Raw genomic sequence first — 21,337 nt, 5'->3', positions numbered from 1 at the left:
TAAGGTAATTATCTTTGTTCTCTAGCGGCGTCTAACCCTCTTCGAGAAGAAAGGACGCGGATAAAATCCAGGGCAAGCGGTTCAAACCAATTTAAAACAGAATATACACGTTAATTCAATTTAGAATGCAAAGGCTAGTGATTCGTTATGGGGCGGTGGGGGGGGGGGGTTAAGAGAGAGTGAAGCGGTATGTGTCAACAGTATCCTTCCATATGTCAAACAAAAATTAAAACGTTTAATAACGTCAGATAGTCGTGGATAGTCACGGATTTCTTTATAACTCGAATTATTTTTAGTCTGCGTGCCATAAACCGTACCTGCTCCAACTCCTGGCCTTGATAGATCGCTGATCAGATGTTGCTTGTATTTATAAATCTGAAAGGAAGAAAAAAAAATAGAAATACGGAGATTAGAACAAAACCACCCAGTGTACAGAATAATGTCTTTAAAACGCCACCTTATCTGAAGAAAATAGAAAAAACGCGATGAACCTGTCTCTGAAGATCTTCCACGCGTTCAAAAGCGTCGAGTTTCAAGTTCCGTTCGTGATCCTGTTGCTGCATCATTTGCTTTAGGGCCTAAGAAAGTGAAATAAAAGTCAATCTAAAGTGCAATCATTACGTTAGTCTCCAGAGGTAGAGAACGATGAAGAAATTGGATGATTGAAAAAAAGTGGGAGTGTTTCTCTATCTCACCGTTTGCTCCAGGATTCTTCCTGTGGGTTGCAACTTTCTCCTCAGTTCACCCGTACTGCCTACGCGAGGTAAAAAGAAGGGGGGAGGGGGTATGGAGGGGAGGGGGTATGGGAGAAGGGGGAGGGGGTATGGGGGGAAGGGGAAATTGAGACTCAAAATACCTTCTTGGATTGTTCTTGCGCAGAAAGATTTCTTCGTTGATCTCTATCCAAGTCTTCTACTTAAAGCGGTTATAGTGAGGACTTCCTCGCAGGCTAGTGCAAGAACAGAAAATCGCGTAAGCTACACTGATCACTGAGCGAAATTCGAAACGAACTTTTGTTCAGAGAAAGACGTTTTTTCGTCTTGTCACGAGCGTATCAAGAAAAAAGGTGAGTCCCGATCAAGAAACACAATCAAAAACTACTCTAGTGCTCTAAGTTAGCCCTGATTTAGTTGTTTTTCTTACTTTAGCATGTGAAAGAACTAAATAAAACAGAAGGGAAAGAGAAAAGCTGAAGTTATTTGATGAAATATTGATTTTATGAGGTTAAGTTCTCTGATAACTATCTTCTTCACATTTGTTTGTCCTAGGGATCCAATTTGATTGACACATTCTGCCAAATACTTGATGGCCTCACAGATATGATTCAGGCATTCATCGATAACTGTCATACAGCTATAAATTATTATATTCTTATATATATTATTATATATATATTCCATTCAAGGCAGTTGCTGCTTGCAGGTTGCTAGAGACTTTTCTTCATTTTGTTATTGACTTCCCCTACCCTTCCAACAAAAAGTCCAACGATTTGTTTCATTTTTTGACATTCGAACGTTATTTTATTGTACTAATACAATAGGTAAACAAACCAATTAAAGTGACTAAATAAAATCATTTGGCTCCTACTCCCTCGCAATTTCTGTGCTTCTTTCAATGCTTCGTAGGACACGTAATTTTATGCTGGTCGGTAACAAATTAAAAAAAAATATTCGTTTTGCCTTTGGACGATTAGTTTAAACAGCATCCTAAAAATACGTTGAAATGCTTATACAAAAAACACAGTTTATCACATTCAAACGTAAAGGAGAAATCTTAAAAAAATAAATAATCCTAAGACTAACTTCCGGCCATAAAGGTCAGAATCTGTTATTTTCCCGGAAATTAAAATAACATTGACTTAAGCAATGACTTAGTAAAAATCTTCAAACCGCTAATCACAATTTCCTTCGAACATAAACTATGATCATGGAGCAATGGGGCAACTGACTACCCTCTAAGTTCAATGGAAATTCTCTGGACATGCATATGGCTATGATAGCCTTACATCCCTCCTGAGAAAAAATGATCGAGAAAACCTGTCAGAAAACGCTGGCAACGTTTTCCAGACGTTCTAACCTCGAAGTAAATGTTACGCCCGAGATCCTGTTAATAGATTAAGTTAGATAAAAAATGTTACTTTTTAGACAGCTAGTCGTGATAATTTTAAAACTTTCTCATTAAAAATATGTATAGAAATAAGTTTAAGCAAGAGATCAAAGATCAAAACACTTAAAAGTTCTCCTTTTGAGTGTCGAAAGTTCTACATGCTCGTCACAGCAGTTCAACTTTTTGAGTCAATGGAAATCTTTAATGCCACTTGTTGAATTAGACGTTGGCCGTCTTTTGGTTGTCTCTGCTTTGCAAAGAAGACTCTTGACGTAGATGTCATCGGTATCTTCCTGGTTTTTGCTCCAAATATCAACATTTGTAGATAACTACAAACTCCTCTGGATTCCAATGCTCACTGCCTCAGCTGTTAAATAAAATAATCTAAATTTAGAATAGATCGTTGAGTTGCAATAAAATTTTTCCCTAGACATGAAGAGATACACTACACAACAAGATTTTCATATAAGATATTTGGTTTTAGCAAGTATCATCTTTTCTTAAAAGATTGTTGTAATCGTAGGTTTCTCCACGCGATTGTACCGCATCTCAATTAGCTGGGGCAAAAAGATAAACTTTTAACCCGATTAGAAGCAAAACAATAGCAAAAGCAACACTGCTCAAATATAAACAATAAATTATGATTCAAAGTCACTTTTTATGTTTTTGAGTAAAAATTATAAACAGAATAGTTGCTTACTTCAGCGTCTAAACATCGTTGAAATCCAGGCTGACGTCATCCCCAATGAGTACAAATGGTGCCCAGTACTTCACCTCCTTGAACTTTCCAATTTCTCTCATACACTTCATGGCCTGATTGAGAGCTTCACTTGCCTTCTCTCCTTTAGCAAGCGCATCGTAGAAGAAACTCATGAACTCCAGGGTTCCCTCGTCGTCAATCGCCCACAAGGTTACCACAACAGATCTAGCACCTGCACCCAAAAGTGCTCGCGCGATGCCTACCACACCCTCAGCCATAACCTCCCCACGAGCTGTGTGACAGCAACTTAATACAACAAGTCGTGCTCGCAGTCCAGATTCTGCCACATCATTCATTGTCATTAGGTAGTCTTTCTCTTGAGGTTTTGGGTTTTCTCTTGTGGTGTTTGGTGCCAGAAAAATTTCTCCACTTTCCATTTTACCATGCGCTGCGATGTGTACCAACGCCACCGATGACATTCGGTTTAACACTTCATCTTTTGTTGCCATTTCTCCAGTGAGAGGGGCGATATTGAGGAAACGTCCGATCATCTCCACCTCTTTCCGTGCTCCTGGAAGTTGCCGCAAACGTTTTCCCTGATAGATGATATCTTTGAAACATGGGTCTCCAACAAGCAATGCACCAGTCGTCATATGAAATTGAGTTGAGCAATCAGGAATTAATTGGAGGGTCGTCAAGGACGGAAGCACACGAATTGTAAAAGAATCACTTAGATAAGTTGACTTGGAGTCCTCCAATGCTGCGAAAGGTACAAGGCAAAATGGCCCCTCAGGAACAAATGTAAGCTCTCTACCCTCGATCAAATCAGCAATGGGAGTAACGATGATTTCATAAAGCTTCTGTAAAGCCCTTGATTTCGAGTACAACACATTAATTGGGATGCCATCACTCGCCATTGCCTCCCGTTTCGGCGAATCAAGCGAAGGATTCTCGCGCCTAACATTTACTTTTGCTCCAATCTCCTCAAGAGCGGTTTTGTTCAGGTGCTCAATAAAAATTTCCAAATCATTCTCATACTTGAAACTATTTACGTGTACCTTTCTCATCTGGATGTTATTGTTGCTGAGTATTACCCAGAGGTAAACGCAAGGACCATTTATAGCCATAAAAACTGTGCTCGATGGAACAGCACTCAGAAACGTATTGTTCGAAGAGCTGTTTGTTGAAGAATCTCCAGGCTGATATCTTGTGTCCATGAGATCTCTCAGAGACTGCGCACGTCCTTTTTCTGCGGCAAGAAGAGCCTCTACGACGTTACCTTGCTGTAGATTTGTACGCCACAAACCTTTGTACGCCGTTTGGTGTTGATCACGATAACAAATCTTCCACTGATCGTTGAGTTGAAGACTGGCCCTGATATCATCATACACCTCTACACTCGACTGAAAGGAGACAAACGCCTTCAAAATATTTCCTAGGCACTCAAAACTTTCACCAAGACCACGGAGTGAGCATGCCTCTCCAGTCTTGTCTCCGACTTCTTTAGCAATTTCTAGGTGACGTTCAAAACCCTCGATTGCTGCGTTAAAATCTCCTTGACTTAGACGAACTCTGCCAAGGAGGCAAAAGCTTCTTCCCTCTCCGGCCTTGTCTCCCACTTCTTTAGCAATTTCTAGATCACGTTGATGGTACCCGATTGCTGTTTTGAACTGTCCTAGACTGTAATAAGCATTGCCGAGATGGCTACAGCTTTTTCCCTCTGCGGCCTTGTCTCCCACTTCTTTAGCAATTTCTAGATGACGTTGATGGTAACCCATTGCTGTTTTGAACTGTCTTAGACTGTCATAAGCATTACCGAGATTGCCATAACTTCTTCCCTCTCCGGCCTTGTCTCCCACTTCTTTAGCAATTTCTAGATCACGTTGATGGTACTCGATTGCTGTTTTGAACTGTCCTAGACTTTCATAAGCGCAGCCGAGATTGCCATAACTTTTTCCCTCTCCGGCCTTGTCTCCCACTTCTTTAGCAATTTCTAGATGACGTTGATGGTACTCGATTGCTGTTTTGAACTGTCCTAGACTTTGATAAGCAATGCCGAGATTGCCATAACTTCTTCCCTCTCCGGCTTTGTCTCCCACTTCTTTAGCAATTTCTAGATGACGTTGATGGTACAAGATTGCTGTTTTGAACTGTCCTAGACCTATATAAGCAATGCCGAGATTGCCATAACTTCTTCCCTCTCCGGCCTTGTCTCCCACTTCTTTAGCAATTTCTAGATCACGTTGATGGTACTCGATTGCTGTTTTGAACTGTCCTAGACCTTCATAAGCGCAGCCGAGATTGGCATAACTTTTTCCCTCTCCGGTCTTGTCTCCCACTTCTTTAGCAATTTCTAGATCACGTTGATGGTACCCGATTGCTGTTTTGAACTGTCCTAGACCTTTATAAGCAATGCCGAGATTGCCATAACTTATTCCCTCTTCGGCCTTGTCTCCCACTTCTTTAGCAATTTCTAGATCACGTTGATGGTACCCGATTGCTGTTTTGAACTGTCCTAGATTGTCATAAGCGCAGCCGAGATTGCCATAACTTCTTCCCTCTCCGGCCTTGTCCCCCACTTCTTTAGCAATTTCTAGATCACGTTGATGGTACCCGATTGCTCTTTTGAACTGTCCTAGACCTTGATAAGCAATGCCGAGATTGCCATAACTTATTCCCTCTCCGGCCTTGTCTCCCACTTCTTTAGCAATTTCTAGATCACGTTGATGGTACCCGATTGCTGTTTTGAACTGTCCTAGACCTTGATAAGCGCAGCCGAGATTGCCATAACTTCTTCCCTCTCCGGCCTTGTCTCCCACTTCTTTAGCAATTTCTAGATGACGTTGATGGTACCCGATTGCTGTTTTGAACTGTCCTAGATTGTCATAAGCGCAGCCGAGATTGGCATAACTTTTTCCCTCTCCGGCCTTGTCTCCCACTTCTTTAGCAATTTCTAGATCACGTTGATGGTACCCGATTGCTGTTTTGAACTGTCCTAGATTGTCATAAGCGCAGCCGAGATTGCCATAACTTATTCCCTCTTCGGCCTTGTCTCCCACTTCTTTAGCAATTTCTAGATCACGTTGATGGTACCCGATTGCTGTTTTGAACTGTCCTAGATTGTCATAAACGCAGCCGAGATTGCCATAACTTCTTCCCTCTCCGGCCTTGTCCCCCACTTCTTTAGCAATTTCTAGATCACGTTGATGGTACCCGATTGCTGTTTTGAACTGTCCTAGACCTTGATAAGCAATGCCGAGATTGCCATAACTTCTTCCCTCTCCGGCCTTGTCTCCCACTTCTTTAGCAATTTCTAGATCACGTTGATGGTACCCGATTGCTGTTTTGAACTGTCCTAGACCTTGATAAGCGCAGCCGAGATTGGCATAACTTCTTCCCTCTCCGGCCTTGTCTCCCACTTCTTTAGCAATTTCTAGATGACGTTGATGGTACCCGATCGCTGTTTTGAACTGTCCTAGACCTATATAAGCAATGCCGAGATTGGCATAACTTTTTCCCTCTCCGGCCTTGTCTCCCACTTCTTTAGCAATTTCTAGATGACGTTGATGGTACCCGATTGCTGTTTTGAACTGTCCTAGACCTATATAAGCAATGCCGAGATTACCATAACTTTCTCCCTCTCCGGCCTTGTCTCCCACTTCTTTAGCAATTTCTAGATGACGTTGATGGTACCCGATTGCTGTTTTGAACTGTCCCTGGTCTTGATAACCACAGCCGAGACTGGCATCACTGTTTGTCATAAATTTTAGTTTAGCATTAGATTTGCTCAGTAAATGAACCAGGGGTTTGCTATTGTTTTCAATCTTAAAACTTGTTAAGGATAAATAAATTATGAATGGATGTGCGAGAATGTGGTGGAATTGTGTTATTTATCAATTTAGAATACGAGATGGAACCTTAGGAATGGGAGCGCTAGCTCAAACTTGGGTCTCTTCTGGAGACTTGATCTCTTTGATTATCTTAGAGTGAACTAACCAGCTCTCAAGCGAAATTATTTGCTTAGTTTTGGTTGTGAAGGTGATGTTCGCCTAGAGATACAAACTAGGGGCCATCAGTTCGAAATTTTTTAATGAATTTTTGAAATGAAATTTTTTAAAGTGAGATTTGCGCAGTAATTGAAAGAGTCCTTTGAGAATACTCCTAACAACTGCTCAGTGCGGTATCAGTGAACACCGCTTGCATTACTTGTATACGAATCTGACTGTAACGTGTTAATTTTCTTGGAAATATTTCTTGCGTAGCTTCTTGTATCACGTTTGAAACATTCGTGAAAGGATACGGCCAATCCCATATGAAACCAGCTTCTTGCTTCTTTATACAAGGAAAGCTCGACACAAGCACTGGCTCCTGAAAAGAAGGCAGCAGTCGGTAGTGCAAGGTAGTTACTACTGTCAAGGTACAAACGCATGCAGAAAACGATTTGATTTTTGTTTAGCTCGAAAACAAAAATTGTGATAAAGAAGAAATTATCAACAGTGGAAGAACTTAAAGTGGACTATTAGGAGCTTATACAAAGCGGCTTCCAACGAAGGTTCAATTGAAAGTTTATTGACGTTTACTAGTGCTTTTTACCTTTATAGCAGATATAAACACAGCAGATATCATGGACACCTGGGGTGATGTATCCTGCCGTGATCCACACTGTTCACTTTTGACGAAATCATAGAAAGAGTTTTGATGAATTATGCCTGAGAACCCACCTTTTTTGATGGCTTTAATCAAAGTGGGTTCCAATTGAACAGCAACTGCTGCATCATCGAGACACTCTTGGTAGTTTCCTATGGAATTTAGGAAATGAGTTTTAGGTGGTCATTACATGCAAATGCAGAAAAGAGGCCAAAAAAATTACAATGGCTTAAATCGAGGTCCATCTACGAGGATCATTTCTTTAATTGATTTTTATGCGGTGTCATGAAAAACGAAATTTATTTCATTTAATGTTGTGATCAGATTCTCTTACAGAAAAAATAACTGTATAAAATTTGACTCGCTCCTAACCTGTGGTCTTCTATCCCAGCTAGTATCTGGGATGCACTGGGTTCGGCTTCTTTGATGCAATCTCTTAGATTCAGGCAAGGATCCAGGGGAGGTGAAATGGGTTAATTCCCCCTCCCCCCCCCCCTTTTCTGAGCCCCGTTCATTCTTTTTTTTCTTATCCCTCAAATATTGAAATAATATTTGATTTCTCTAATTTCTCTGATTGAGGTGGAGAATGTGCATAAGGGATGACTGGTTCTACCAATCAATCTATTCATTTTGAACCCACAAACACACTGTCCAGCATGTAATCCAAAGACGCCTCGTTTCCATGCTTTAACGACGTTGCGTTGTCGTTGTCCGGGCCAGGTCTGTCTACTCTGCCATTCCGACGGCGTGCGATTTCGATTTTTAGATTCTGTTTATAACTTTTAGGTTTTGCTCCTCCATCCACAATGCAGCGCTCAATAGCTGGCTTTTTTATAATTCTAAAATAATATAATTGGCATTTGCGTTGTCTAAAATTCGAAAATGCTAATTATTCATGGGAAATCAGTCATGCTGATGTACAGACCTCAAACACCTCAACCAGGCTTTGGTTCTATTATATTATTACAAAACTTCACCCCCATTTCATTATCCTGGATCCGCGTCTGAGATTGTGGTCCACTTGCGATAATCACGTCTTTGCTTGAAGGAGATTGCGCATTCTTTTATCTATCGCTGCACGACAAATTTATAAGTTTGAAATAAAATCCTTACCCAAATGGAAATGAGCTGCTGCCCTGTTACTATAAAGCTTGGCGTTTAGCCGTTTATCTTTACAGTTGACTTGAAGTCCTTCAGTGTAGGAGTTTATCGCGTTATTAGCTTCTCCTTGTCTGTATTCTTTGTTTCCTGTCTCCAGACATTCTTTTGCTATCCCTGAAAACAAACCAGGCTCAGGTTCGTTTGCTTTGTTTATTTTTTATTTAATTAAATACTTATTTAAAGATTTGCACACAACTTACAATGTGGGGGTAGTGGAAATAATAAGACATCATGTCCTCTACAAGGTTCGACTACCAGCCCAGCCCCATGGTAGTGACAATTCAATAAATATTTAAAAACAAGAAAAACTCCTCACCAATCCAGCAACAAAAGATAAATAAGTTAATTGATTAATCAATAATCAACAAGTGCATGTACTATATAAATTTACTTTTCTACATTTGGGACGAATAATCATAGATGAAATCTTAAATTATATTATTTTTTCTGACAAAGCTTGAAATCCGAGGAGTTATACTTTTTTTGTTTCTTAAGTTATTTACAGAACATAACAAAAGTTAATATAAATGTGCCAAAACTATACTAGGGCGTCTTTCAAGAATGCAATTTCACCTTGTTTTCTCACCTCTTAAAGTATCAACGTATACACCCAATTCAGGGTCACATAGAGTTACTTGACTTTCCTCGGTCGCTGAAATTAACAAGAAATTATTTTAAACTTATCAGTGATCACAACAATGTGTAATTCTAACTGAACGAATTTTCAGATTTCCAAAACCTTCAAGTTGAAATTTTCTCAAATAACAACCCCTTCAAAATTACCGTAAAGAGGACTTTCCCTTTTTTATAAAAGCCTTTGAACTATGACTCCTCTTTTCTTCGTTTAATATATTTTCACCTATTCGAGAAATGCAGAGCGCAACATATCTTTTGTTAAGATCTCATGGAGATAAAATGGACTTTCGGTTTACTTTCCGCGGAAAAACTTTAAACACTCATGCGGAAACACCAATAATAAAATCCTGGAGACCATTACTTAAAAGCCTAGTATTCGGGCCTACTCGCTAGCTAGAGAAATCTCATTCACATCTGTTGTTTGGTCTCGTCACGCCACAGGGGAGAGAACAGGTTGCGTGACGAGATCAAACAGCGGCTGCGAAGGAGACTATAGTAAGCGTGGCATCAATGTAGTTTATTTCCAGTCAGAATTGTTCAGAGAACAGTGACAACAGACCACAAAATACCTGCGTGTGATCTGATTTTACATCAATGGGAAGGGTCTTTTTTGCTCTTTCTCGTGAACTATGTTCTTGTTGGAAACTTTGAAAGTGATCTTTTTCTTGTACAAAAAAGGAAAAAAGGTGTCCCATCCGAACCCACTTATCCAAAAATAATACCTCTTGTATGCGTTGCAAGCCTATGTTTCTCACCTGTGGCCGGGAGCTCATGTTTTACACCCAGTTCTTCTCCGGTTGTTGGGAGGTTACTTTCCGCCATAGCTGGAAATAGAATAGAATCGATTGAACTGTGCTAGAAAACATGGTTAAAAATCAAAAGAGGAGAGTCACACAAAAGTAATTTCAAGAGAACGTCGAACACATGTATATTTAATTATAAAGAAAGAACGAGAATCTCAAAGTTCTCATTATCACACTATTGTTGCAGCACACTGTTGATATCGCAAAACTAGGGAGAACTTTGAAAATATTAGTAGACGCAACGCTGAAAAAGGAAATGTGCTACTGTATAGTTTTGAAGAAGATATTTTGGAAATTTCTATTAGCTGGTGAGGTGATCTCGTCTCTTAGAATCAGATTCTGCACCATCATCAGCATTCAATGAGCCCACGTTTTAACCTTTTAGCGTACGACATAAATAAACAAGCTCAATATGTATCAAATTCAGTCTGTTACTGAGCAAAAGATATATCTACCAAAACGGAACTCCAACTGAAAACCAGTCAGATATAACTTGACTAACCACCTTGTAGATACGTAGTTCGAATAGTTGAAGACAAAAGTCTAGTTCCCTTGCAAACCACATTAATAACGGGTCAAGTTCGAATGATGTTGGCAAGCCTTCAAAGGAAAAATAATTAATCGCGACGTTAGCGAGGTTTCGTTTTCATACGTGATCAAGACTCATCAGATTTAGAAAAAAATAAACAGAAATCGAAGGAAGGAAGTAAATGTTCCACCCATACCTATATCTCGAATTAATGATACGTTCAGTATCCGAGTTAAAAAACCCAAATGATTAATCGTGACGTTGGCGAGGATTCGTTTTTATACGTGATTAAGAATTCGTAGTCATTGTGGTTTCTAGGGTAAAAATTTCACTTTTGTCAAGTTTGTCACGTTTATCAAATATTCCTTGTTTTAAAGCGTTGGAATCTGCGAGCGCAGAGCAATATTAGACGAATTCTGTGCTCACACCGGCTACCAAGGAGGACAAAGTGAGTCGTTTTTTAATTTGATTCCTACTTAGATTACGCAAAAAAAGAAATAAAAATTGCTTTTAGCCGGTTTAATACCTCGTGTAATATCTAATGACACCACTTGGTATTTATGTGACATGAAAAAAAGGTTTTTTGACAGTTTTGGTTACAACGGAATCGCAGTTACGTCTCTCGTAAAAACAAAGAAAGTCACGAAGAGACTCGCAGATTCATGTAGTAATTCCATGGGACGTGTAAATATTTTTTTCCATGCAATAAATTCTTTATTGACCAAGCTTTCGTCTCGGTTCTTCAAAATAGAGTGAAGGAACTTAGCCAATACACAGCCTTCTTAAACTCACATTTGGCCAGTAATGACATAAAGAGGCTATTACATAGCTGCACTTGGATACGAATTTTCATTTACCATCGAATGTAGATCATATCTTTAACTCCTTCAAACAGAAATATTAGACTAGGGGGAAAAAATTCGTATTAAAAAGCGAACGTATATCATCTTGTTTATTTTGTCGATATTGATTGCAAATTTGAATCAAAGACAATTTTCAAACACATTCGAAGAGCACTGAATGCAGAGATCGCTGCATCGAAATTCAGCTCGCCCGAAAACCACTTTAACTTTGGGCATAAAAATATAACAATTTCTCATTAAAAGGACTATTTCCTTTAAAACATATTGGGTTCAGTCTTAGAATCGCCCGTAGATTTAAACAAAAGCCTTGCATGGAAAGTGAAACCGTTATGTTGATAAATCTGGTTGTGGTAACGAAATTGACATCTTTAGATGTGAGGATATAAATGGTACCCTAACTGCCTGCGATGAAGATGTCATGGTTTCGAAACAAGAATAAATATCGAAATGTTTGTATTTCATCGACAACTACATTACCGTTATTATTACTATAGATCGTGGATGTTACGAAATCAAGACTGTTGCTGTAATCTATAGACATGGAGCAGGTACGCAGGAATTTTGTGACTTTTTCTTTTTTTAACCTAGGGCTTTGTTTGACACTGCTTCATTTTTGAGAAATATTGGTTGGTTTTGACATTGACGTGAGTTCTAATTAAAAATAACACGTCATCTAGCTCTGTCACGCGCTCCGCGTCACGCGCTTTTGCTGCATACTGATCACGTGCAGTTAAAGCTTTAACTCCTAAGATCTGATCGTTAATTCTCCGCTCTTGCTGCTACATGTTTCTTTCTACATTACTCACATGAATTTGGTTTTATATTGAGATAACAACTTTTACCTGATAAGCTTGAGTATTCTCACTACCTGTTTGCTGGAAAATGTATGGAAATTGCAGGGAGAATTTACATGTTAATCACTTCTGGGAGTTAAAGGTTTAAGGAAATTAAAACGCGCAGACTATTCAGAAGTAAATATAAATGAGAGAAACCAATACAAATTTATTTTCGTGATTTTTGTGAAACATTTTCCGATCTGAAAACAATAAACCAGGAAAATCTGCTGAAATTATATTTAATTCAGTAGTCAGGGGGTAGAAACATATGAATACGCGCTTCCATAAATAACATGAGCTTTAAACAGCTATCATAAACTCCAAAATAAAAATTATTTGTACCTGTCAAACCGTTATCCTCTGAATCTCTCTATTCTCCAAAAGATGCCATTTGTTCTATCTACGTGCCTGAAAGTAACAAGAATTAAAGTTTTGCTTTTCAACAATTTTTATTCCTATTCATATATTTCTGTGCGTTGCAAAAATATTTGAAGCTTAATAGCCTCCAGTTTACATCATAATAAATATATTTTATTAAACGTTTTGTTGTGTAGTATCGCTGAGTATTTTTACGAGTTGTGCCGTATTTTGACGAGCCCGTTGGGCGAGTCAACATACAAATAACGAGTAAAAATACTCAGCGATACTACATAACAAAACGTCTAATAAGTTATTTATTATCCAACACGCCAAACTGTTATTTCCGTGCGGACGAATTTCGCGGATATTTATTTCGCGGTATGCGAAGCGGAACGGAATTGGCGCTTTGTCGCGTTGCTGTTTCTATTTTGTTCAATAAATGAAGAAATTTCCTGATCGTCTAGCTGTTTTTCTTCGTTCGATTCATCTCAATAAACTTGGATCTATATTTGCCAGGCATTCTGACTCTTCGTCGTCGGAAATATGATTCAAATTGTCTGCCAATTATTTTTTCGCATCGCTCGCGCGATGCGAGAAAACCTGTCTAATCGGTACTCTAGATTACAAATTCCGCGTGATATTTGTACTCGTCTATGGTGTTATTCGTACTCTAAGAAGTGTAGTTGGATGATAATTGCTCGTATTGATAGTCATTGTGGTTTCTGGGGTAAAAATTTCCCTTTTGTTAGCTTTTTGTCACGTTGTTCACAAATATTCCTTCTGTGTCTTTGTTTTTCTAAAGTGGTGGGATCCGTAAGCGAGCAAGATTCGGCGAATCTTGTGTTGCGATTGGCTACTCAAGAGGACCAAATGTGTTGTCTTATGATTCCTGCTTAGGTCACACAGATAAAAGGAAAATTTTTTTTTTTTATTAAAAACTGGATCACTGGATAATGCAATTCAAGACTTTTTATTGGCTTAGCCATTATGGTATATGAGCTAATATACCATAATCTACAAATATGGTAAACGTACGCGTAAGCTTAAAATCAAAAGGGAGCTAAGAAATCCGATTTCTTCTTACAAAATAATAATTTCTTGGGGGCGTTTTTAATAAAACAATTATTCCACTCGCGCTTCTTGGATATGAGATTATTATAGCCAACTCGGCGCTATGCGCCTCGTTGGCTATCTATCATCTCATATCCATATATCTATATATATCCACATATCCATATATCTATCTATCTATCTATCATCTCATATCCAACGCGTGCTCGTGGAATATTGTTCATTAACTAAACCTGGATCATTGGATAATGCAATTCAAGACTTCTTATTGGCTTAGCCATTATGGTATATGAGCCAATATACCATAATCTAATATCTGTATATTGCAACATCCGGTTTCTTCTCACAAATTAAAGTCAAGAAGATTTCCTTAATATCTTGGGGGAGTTTTTTTTTTTAATAAAACAGTTATTCCACTCGCGCTTGTTGGATATGAGATGATTATAAACAACTCGGCGCTACGCGCCTCGTTGGCTATCTATCATCTCATATCCAACACGCGCTCAATAATTGGTCTTAAGAAGCGAACGGATCTCATCTTGTTTAGTATGTAGATATTGATTGCAGATTTTAATCAAAGACAATTTTGAAACATAATTTGAGAACTAAATGCAGAGATCTGTTGCATCGAGAACTCAGCTTGCCCGAAAACTACTTTAACTTTGGACATAGAAATATGACAATTTCTCGTTACAGGGAATATTTCCTTTAAAACATATTAAGGTCAGTCTTGGAAATGTCCGTAGATGTAAACAAAATCGTTGCATGGAAAGTAAAACCGTCATGTTGATAAATCTGGTTGTGGTGACGACATTGACATCTTTACGTGTGAAAATATAAATGATGCCCTTACTGCGTGCGATAAAGATGTCATGATTTAAAAGTAAAAAAGAAATGGTGGTATTCACCGACAACTACATTAACGTTCTTGATACTATAGATCGTGAATGTTGCAAAATCAAAACTGTTGTCGCGATTTATAGACATAGAGCAGAAACGTAAGCATTTTGTAATTTTCTTACCTTTTTTAACCTCAGATTTTGTTTCATACTTCGCTTCATTTTCGAAAAATTTTGGCTGGTTTTGATGTTGACAAGAACTATAAATAAATATAGCACGTCGTCCAGCTCTGGCACGCGCTGAACACGCACCTCTGGGAAGAGGAATTTGACGCTTCGAATTGATCACGCAGACACGGAGAATTCACAGAGAGTCTAGTCCCCGTCATGTGTTACATTGTGGGATTGCTTTCCAGGTTTCGCTCATTCTGGCAGTAGTCACACTAGAAGCATAACTCTGTTTCGTTATTATTTCACAGGTTTCCTATGTATTTTGATCACGTACGGTTAAAGCTTTAACTACCAAGAGAACTCATTGCAGCGATCTGCTGCATCGAAAACTCAGCTCGCCCGAAAACCGCATGAACTTTGCACATTAGAATGCAACAATTTCTCACAACAGGGACTCTTTCCTTTAAAACATATTGGTAGAGCGCTGCACTAGTATCGCAGAGGTCAGTGGTTCGAATCCCGTACAGGCCTGATTTTTTCAGGTCTGATTTTCGCTATTGCATAGATAGCGCTCTCTACTGGGAGGATCGTGCATCATACGTATCTAATACCGCAGTTCGAAATATATGAACCTCATATATTCATTGTGAAACATATTAAGTTCAGTCTTAAAAGAAGTCTGTAGATGTAAACAAAATCTTTGCATGGAAAGTAAAACCGTCATGTTGATAAATCTGGTTGTGGTGACGACATTGACATCTTTACATGTGGAGATAGAAATGGTACCCTTACTCCGTACGATGAAGATCTCATGGTTTCGAAACAGAAAAAAATGCTGTTATGTCATCGACAACAACATTACTGTTATTATCAATATAGATCGTGGATGTCGCGAAATCAAAACTGTTGCCGCGATCTTTAGACATTCAGCAGAGACGTAGGCATTTTGTATTTTTTCCTCCCTTTAATGAAAGGTTTTGTTTCATACTTCGCTTCATTTTCGAGAAATTTTGGCTGGTTTTGATGTTGACAAGAGCTATAACTAAATAAAGCGCGTAATCTAGCTATGTCACGTGCTCATCATGCGCTTCTGCAGCATACTGATTACGTTCAGTTAAAGCTTGAACTCCCAAGATCTGATTGTTGATTCTCCCCTATTGCTGCAACATGTTTCCTTTTAAATTAGTTACGCTTTGTTTTAGTGATCAAAATTGTTGTTCTACCTTAAGAAAGTCATTGTGCTTTTTTTGTTTTTGCTTTTTAGTTTTTATCTTTATTATCTGTTTACACTTTTATGCATGACGATTGATTAATTGTGTGATTTAAATTCAGCTATTTCCCTTTCAGCGGAAAACACTCGTAATCCGTAAAATTCTATTTCTACTCAGAGCAGGACGTACACTGAATCGAAAAGGATGAATTCATACCGTGAGTTATATTTTGCCAATACAATTTCTCTTGGAGTAATTAAATCGATACATCACTCGTTCGCTGCGGTCTCTCGTGAGATATCGAGATGATGACGAGAGAGTAATTCCATATCTACAAGCCACCATGTATTAAATTGTTTGGATATATCCACAAAGTTGAAGTGGTAAATTGGCCACCGTAACGATTACAAATGCTGACGCTTCGAGCGTTAGCCCTTCGTCGGAGCGAATAGAGGAATTGTAGGTTGTGTGTGTTTTTAAAGGCAGAGAATGGAGCTACGTTATTGGTGGGAACATGGCAACGAGAAAAACAAGAATAAATTAGTGGAATGAAAAGCGTTCGTTGATCCCTGTGGGATTTAGACTGCCGGTTTGAAAGATGAGCTTTTGTTCAAGATTTTTACGGCTTTCCGTGCTACCTAAGTGTAAGGAAAGACCGCAGATTGCCATATGGCCATATGGCCAGATTGCCATGGCCATATGGCAATCTGCGGTCTTTCCTTACACTTAGGTAGCACGGAAAGCCGTAAAAATCTTGAACAAAAGCTCATCTTTCAAACCGGCAGTCTAAATCCCACAAGGATCAACGAACGCTTTCCATTCCACAAATTTATTCTTGTTTTTCTCGTTGCCATGTTCCCACCAATAACGTAGCTCCATTCTCTGCCTTTAAAAGCACACACAACCTACAATTCCTCTATTCGCTCCGACGATGGGCTAACGCTCGAAACGTCAGCATTTGTAATCGTTACGGTGGCCAATTTACTACTTCAACATTGTTGATATATCCAAATTTTTTCGTTACTCCCACCGACGCAGCCCCAAACAGTTTCTTTCGAAACTATCAGCCTTTATTATTTTTTTTACTATGTATGAATGGCGACTTTATCAAGAAATGAAAATTCGCAATTCATTGATCAACCTGACAAAGTGGCGCGAAAGGTGTGTGACGCGTCAGCAGCTGATTGGCGATATCAATCAATGCAGCTTACATGAAAGATATTTTTCCAATCATCTTTCCATGAAAATGCATTACTTTTTTTCCAAATTTTCAATTTTCGCCTTCACCGCTACAATGTTATAAATCTTCTAAAATGATAAAGGTGAACTTTTTTCTCATCAATAACTCCCGCCGATGCCGCACCAAATATGTTTGCAGCCAAAAGTGAAAAGTCTCCGGTGAAATTCAGTGGCGCTATAGATCTCATGCCAATGCAATCAGGTTTAGAATGATAAAATCTGTTCTCTCCGATTATGAGAATGATTTTGATTTGCATAATTGAAAATTTGGATTTTTTCGTTCGTAATCGAGTCCCGAGAAAGATTAAACGGACATTATTATTTATGTTCATTCGCTGACTGCCTCTCACATGGAAAGAGAATTTGGTGTTACATCAAAATACTTCCCTTAAGAGGTAACTTTCTAGGTTCTCAACGATCACAATTTTTTTGTTGGTGGAATCAGTTGCATTAAATACTACTTTGTGAGAACAATCTACACATGTTCATCATCGGAGGGAAACGTAAAGCAAAAAAACATCCTATCCACAATATAGTAGCCTTTTTGTATACTTTTTTGCACAATTTTCCGATTTTTGATTATAACATGCCCTATATTACTTCACTTTCTTTCCTTACCCAAAGAGTGCCGCAATTAAACTCCAATAAAACTCTTTTGCCAAGGATACTTGACTTCTCGTCGTAACTAAAGGAAAAGAGATTTAAAAAATCGTTACCGCTGAAGTTATTCAAGTGTTTTTTTTTTTATCTGTGTGTGTGTAGAAACCCTCGGTGTATCTTACAGGAGTTTTTATGAATAAATTGTCATTGAACCACTTGAAAATGGATTTTAAGTCCCTCTCTCTCTTTCATCCACCTTTTTTTTCTCGTGTTAAGATGCAGTAAGGGAGTTCATATATTATGGTTCATGTAAGACAAGCAGTGCGCATGACACTGGAATCAGTAATGTTGCATTTCATAGATCCTCGTGGACAAAAAAGTCAGCTACTTCAAGGTGCATTAATATATTCTTAATGTCAGCATTGAGAAATTAATTCTGTTGGTTTAAATGATATGAGAGATGGGCAATTTTTTTAAAAATTCTTTTTACATCTGTCACGATGGAGCTTGAAATATGTTTTCTTTCGTTACATAATTTTTATACATGACACTTTCAACATTGATGATTGCAAATTTGAATCAAAGACAATTTTGAAACACATTATCAAAGAATTAATACAGAGATCTGCTGCATCGAAAACTCAGGTCGCCCGAAAACCACTTCAACTTCTTTGGACATTACAGGGACTACTTCCTTTAAAACATGTTCAGTTCAGTCTTAGAAACGTTCGTAGATGTAAAAAAAATCTTTGCATGGAAAGTAAAACCGACATTTTGATAAATCTGGTTGTGGTGACGACATTGACATATTTACGGGTGAAAGTACAATTGGTACCCTTACTGCGTGCGATGAAGATGTCATGGTTTCCAAACAGAAAAAAATGCTGGCATTTCATCGACAACTACATTACCACTATTACTATAGATCGTGAATGTTGTGAAATCAACTGTTACCGCTATCTTTAGATATACATCAGAGACGTGGGCATTTTGCATATTTTTCTCTTTTCAACCTAAGGCTTTGTTTCACACTTCACTTCATTTTCGAGATATATTGGCTGGTTTTGATGTTGAACAGAACTAAAATTAAATAAGCGCGCAATCTAGTTCTCTCACGTGCTCATCACGCGCTTCTGCCGCATACTGATCACATGCAGTTAAAGCTTTAACTCCCAAGATCTGATTGTTAATTCTCCCCTCTTGCTGCTACATGTTTCCTTTTAAATTAGTTACGCCAATTTGGTTTTAGATCAAGAAAACCGCCTCCCGGTTAGCTCAATTGGTATAGCGCTGGACTGTTGTGCGGGAGGTCGAGAGTTCGACTCCGGCCGGACCAACACTCATGGTCTTTAAATAACTGAGAAGAAAGTGCTGTCTTTGTAATAATATCTGCAAATGATTAGACTTTCTTGTCTTCTCAGATAGGGACGATAAATGGAGGTCCCGTCCCACAAGCCCTTATATGTGATAAAAATTGTGGGACGTTAAAGAACCCACACACTCTTCGAAAAGAGTAGGGCAAGTAGTGCCCGGTGTTGTGGTCTTTGTGTAGTGTCTAATCTAGGGTGAATTGGGGAGGGAAGGTCAGATCAATACATGGACTGAAGTGGCTGCATAGTGCGCCTGATGAATTCTGACGTCCGATCTCACCTTAACTGATTGTAAAGCGCGACTGATTATCTATATAGTAGTTTGCGCTATATAAATTTTAAATTGTTGTTGTTGATAACAAGTTTTACCTGATAAGTTTGAGTATTCTCATTACCTGTTTCCTGGATAATGTATGGATAATGCCGGGAGAATTTACATGTTAATCATTTCTGGAAGTTAAAGGTTTAAGGAAATTAAAACGTGCGCAGACTTTGTTTTCGTGATCGAAATTGCTGTTTTACCCGAAGAAAGTTATTGTGGTTTTTTTGTTGTTTTCTATTTTTTATCTTTATGATTTGTTTACATTTTTCTGCATGACGATTGATTCATTGTGCGATGTAAATTCAGCTATTTCCCTTTCAGCGGAAAACACTTGAAATCCGTGAAATTCTTTTTCTCCTCAGAGCAGGACGTACACTGAGTCGAAAAGGATGAATTCACACCGCGAGTTATATTTCAGCAATACAATTTCTCTTGGAGTAATTAACTCGATATATCACTCGTTCGCTCCGCTCTCGGAAAATTAAATTAAAATAAGATTAAATGGACGTCCATCTATCCGATGGTTTCATTCGGTGACTGCCTCCCGCCTGGAAAGAGAATTTGGTGCTACATCAAAATACTTCCCATAAGAGATAACTTTCTCGGCTCTCAACGATCACAATTTTCTTTTGACTGAATCAGTTGCATTGATATCTACTCTGTGAGAACGATCTACACATGTTCGTCTCCAGAGGGAGACGTAAAGCTGAACAACATCCTATCAACAATAAAGTGGTCTTTGAGTATATTTTTCTCACAATTCTCGAATTTAATATACTACTTCAATATCTTTCCTTACCCAAAGAGTGCCGAAATTAAACTCCAATAAAGCTCTTTTCCAAGGATACTTGACCTCTTGTTGTAACTGAAGGAAAAAGAGATTAAAATCATTTCCGCTGAGCGTATTCAAGTGTTTTGTTATTTGTGTTTGTGTTTAGAAACCTTTGGTGTTACTGAACCAGTTGTAGGCTGGGACCATGAAGAAGAAATCTAAGCACCTCTTTCTCTCTCGTTGATCCCCGGAGCTTTTGCTGCGGCTGGGATGCAGCAAGGGAGGCCATATATTATGGTTCATATAAGACAAGCGGTGCACATGATACTGGAAACAGTAATGTTGTAGCTCTATAGATCCTCATGGGTAGAAAAATTCAGCTAATTCAAGGTCTGTTATTATATTCTTAATGTCAGCATCTAGAAATAATTCTGTCATTTTAGCTACATGTAGGAGAGCTTCAGATCGTACAATCCGAATGCCTAAGACTCGAATTCTCGAGAGGAAAGACGATGTTTTTCTCTCTCCCACGTTCGTCACGAGTAACTAAGATCGATTGTTTTCTCATTCGTTCGTCTTATGATCCAAATCATTTATATTTGTATATCTAGTCGATAACCTCTTATCTCATTTACTGACTCATTAAGTTCTCACCTTAACTCCTGTGATATGGGGATTTGTCCCACAAGTGTATAACAGAAAAGTGTACTTGCTCACACCAGAAGTAACGGGGAAGCTGAATATCGAACTCGAAACAGAAAATCTGGTATCATTTGTTTATTTCGTGGTACATGATTCTTTTTTATGATTACACTGTTTCACTATTTTTACGCCAAGTTAGAACTGGGTGACGTAACATTTTTCAGCTTTTCATTTTCATTAATCCTGAGTATGGTACAATAACATAAACCTCCCACTTAATATTATTATATTTTTTTTTTGTAGCCGTCTGGTTATTATTGTATTTTCTTTTTTTTTTTTTTTGTTTTTTTCTTCTTTGAGGTGGTCGTTAGACTTCCGCTTAGTTAGGCTGATGTGGCTACGAATCAAATAAACTCAGCGTCAGTAATACACATAAAGGTGGTACTACATAGCCGTACG

The 21,337-nt window shown here is 38.5% G+C and overlaps 1 protein-coding gene and 1 long non-coding RNA gene across 2 annotated transcripts; both read right to left on the bottom strand.

The window, feature by feature from the left end:
* Positions 1-1,505: 1,505 nt before the first annotated feature.
* On the bottom strand, positions 1,506-10,231 carry LOC148737957 (uncharacterized). Its single transcript, XM_088751419.1, has 7 exons — positions 10,006-10,231; positions 9,201-9,266; positions 8,567-8,728; positions 7,528-7,605; positions 7,107-7,174; positions 2,807-6,630; positions 1,506-2,473 (listed from the first exon to the last, which is right to left on the bottom strand). Exons 1-6 carry the CDS (start codon positions 10,070-10,072, stop codon positions 2,815-2,817), a joined length of 4,257 nt encoding a protein of 1,418 aa, XP_088607545.1. The 5' UTR covers positions 10,073-10,231; the 3' UTR covers positions 1,506-2,473; positions 2,807-2,814.
* A 7,553-nt stretch (positions 10,232-17,784) lies between these two features.
* On the bottom strand, positions 17,785-21,337 carry LOC148737956 (uncharacterized). Its single transcript, XR_015997409.1, has 3 exons — positions 20,891-21,337; positions 20,264-20,329; positions 17,785-17,857 (listed from the first exon to the last, which is right to left on the bottom strand). It is a non-coding gene; the product is annotated as an uncharacterized LOC148737956 (long non-coding RNA).

This window comes from Stylophora pistillata, chromosome 2 (assembly GCF_964205215.1).
Source record: "Stylophora pistillata chromosome 2, jaStyPist1.2, whole genome shotgun sequence".
Lineage (NCBI taxonomy): Eukaryota > Metazoa > Cnidaria > Anthozoa > Scleractinia > Pocilloporidae > Stylophora > Stylophora pistillata.
Note: the sequence above shows the minus strand (reverse complement) of the source record. Positions and strands in the feature narration are given on the sequence as shown.

Coding starts and splice junctions, on each gene's coding strand:
- LOC148737957 (XM_088751419.1), bottom strand. CDS start 10,072: ATGGCGGAAAGTAACCTCCCAACAACCGGAGAAGAACTGGGTGTAAAA. Junction 8,729..9,200: donor ATACGTTGATACTTTAAGAG/GTGAGAAAACAA, acceptor GTTTGTTTTCAG/GGATAGCAAAAGAATGTCTG. Junction 7,606..8,566: donor AGCAGCTCATTTCCATTTGG/GTAAGGATTTTA, acceptor TAAATTCCATAG/GAAACTACCAAGAGTGTCTC.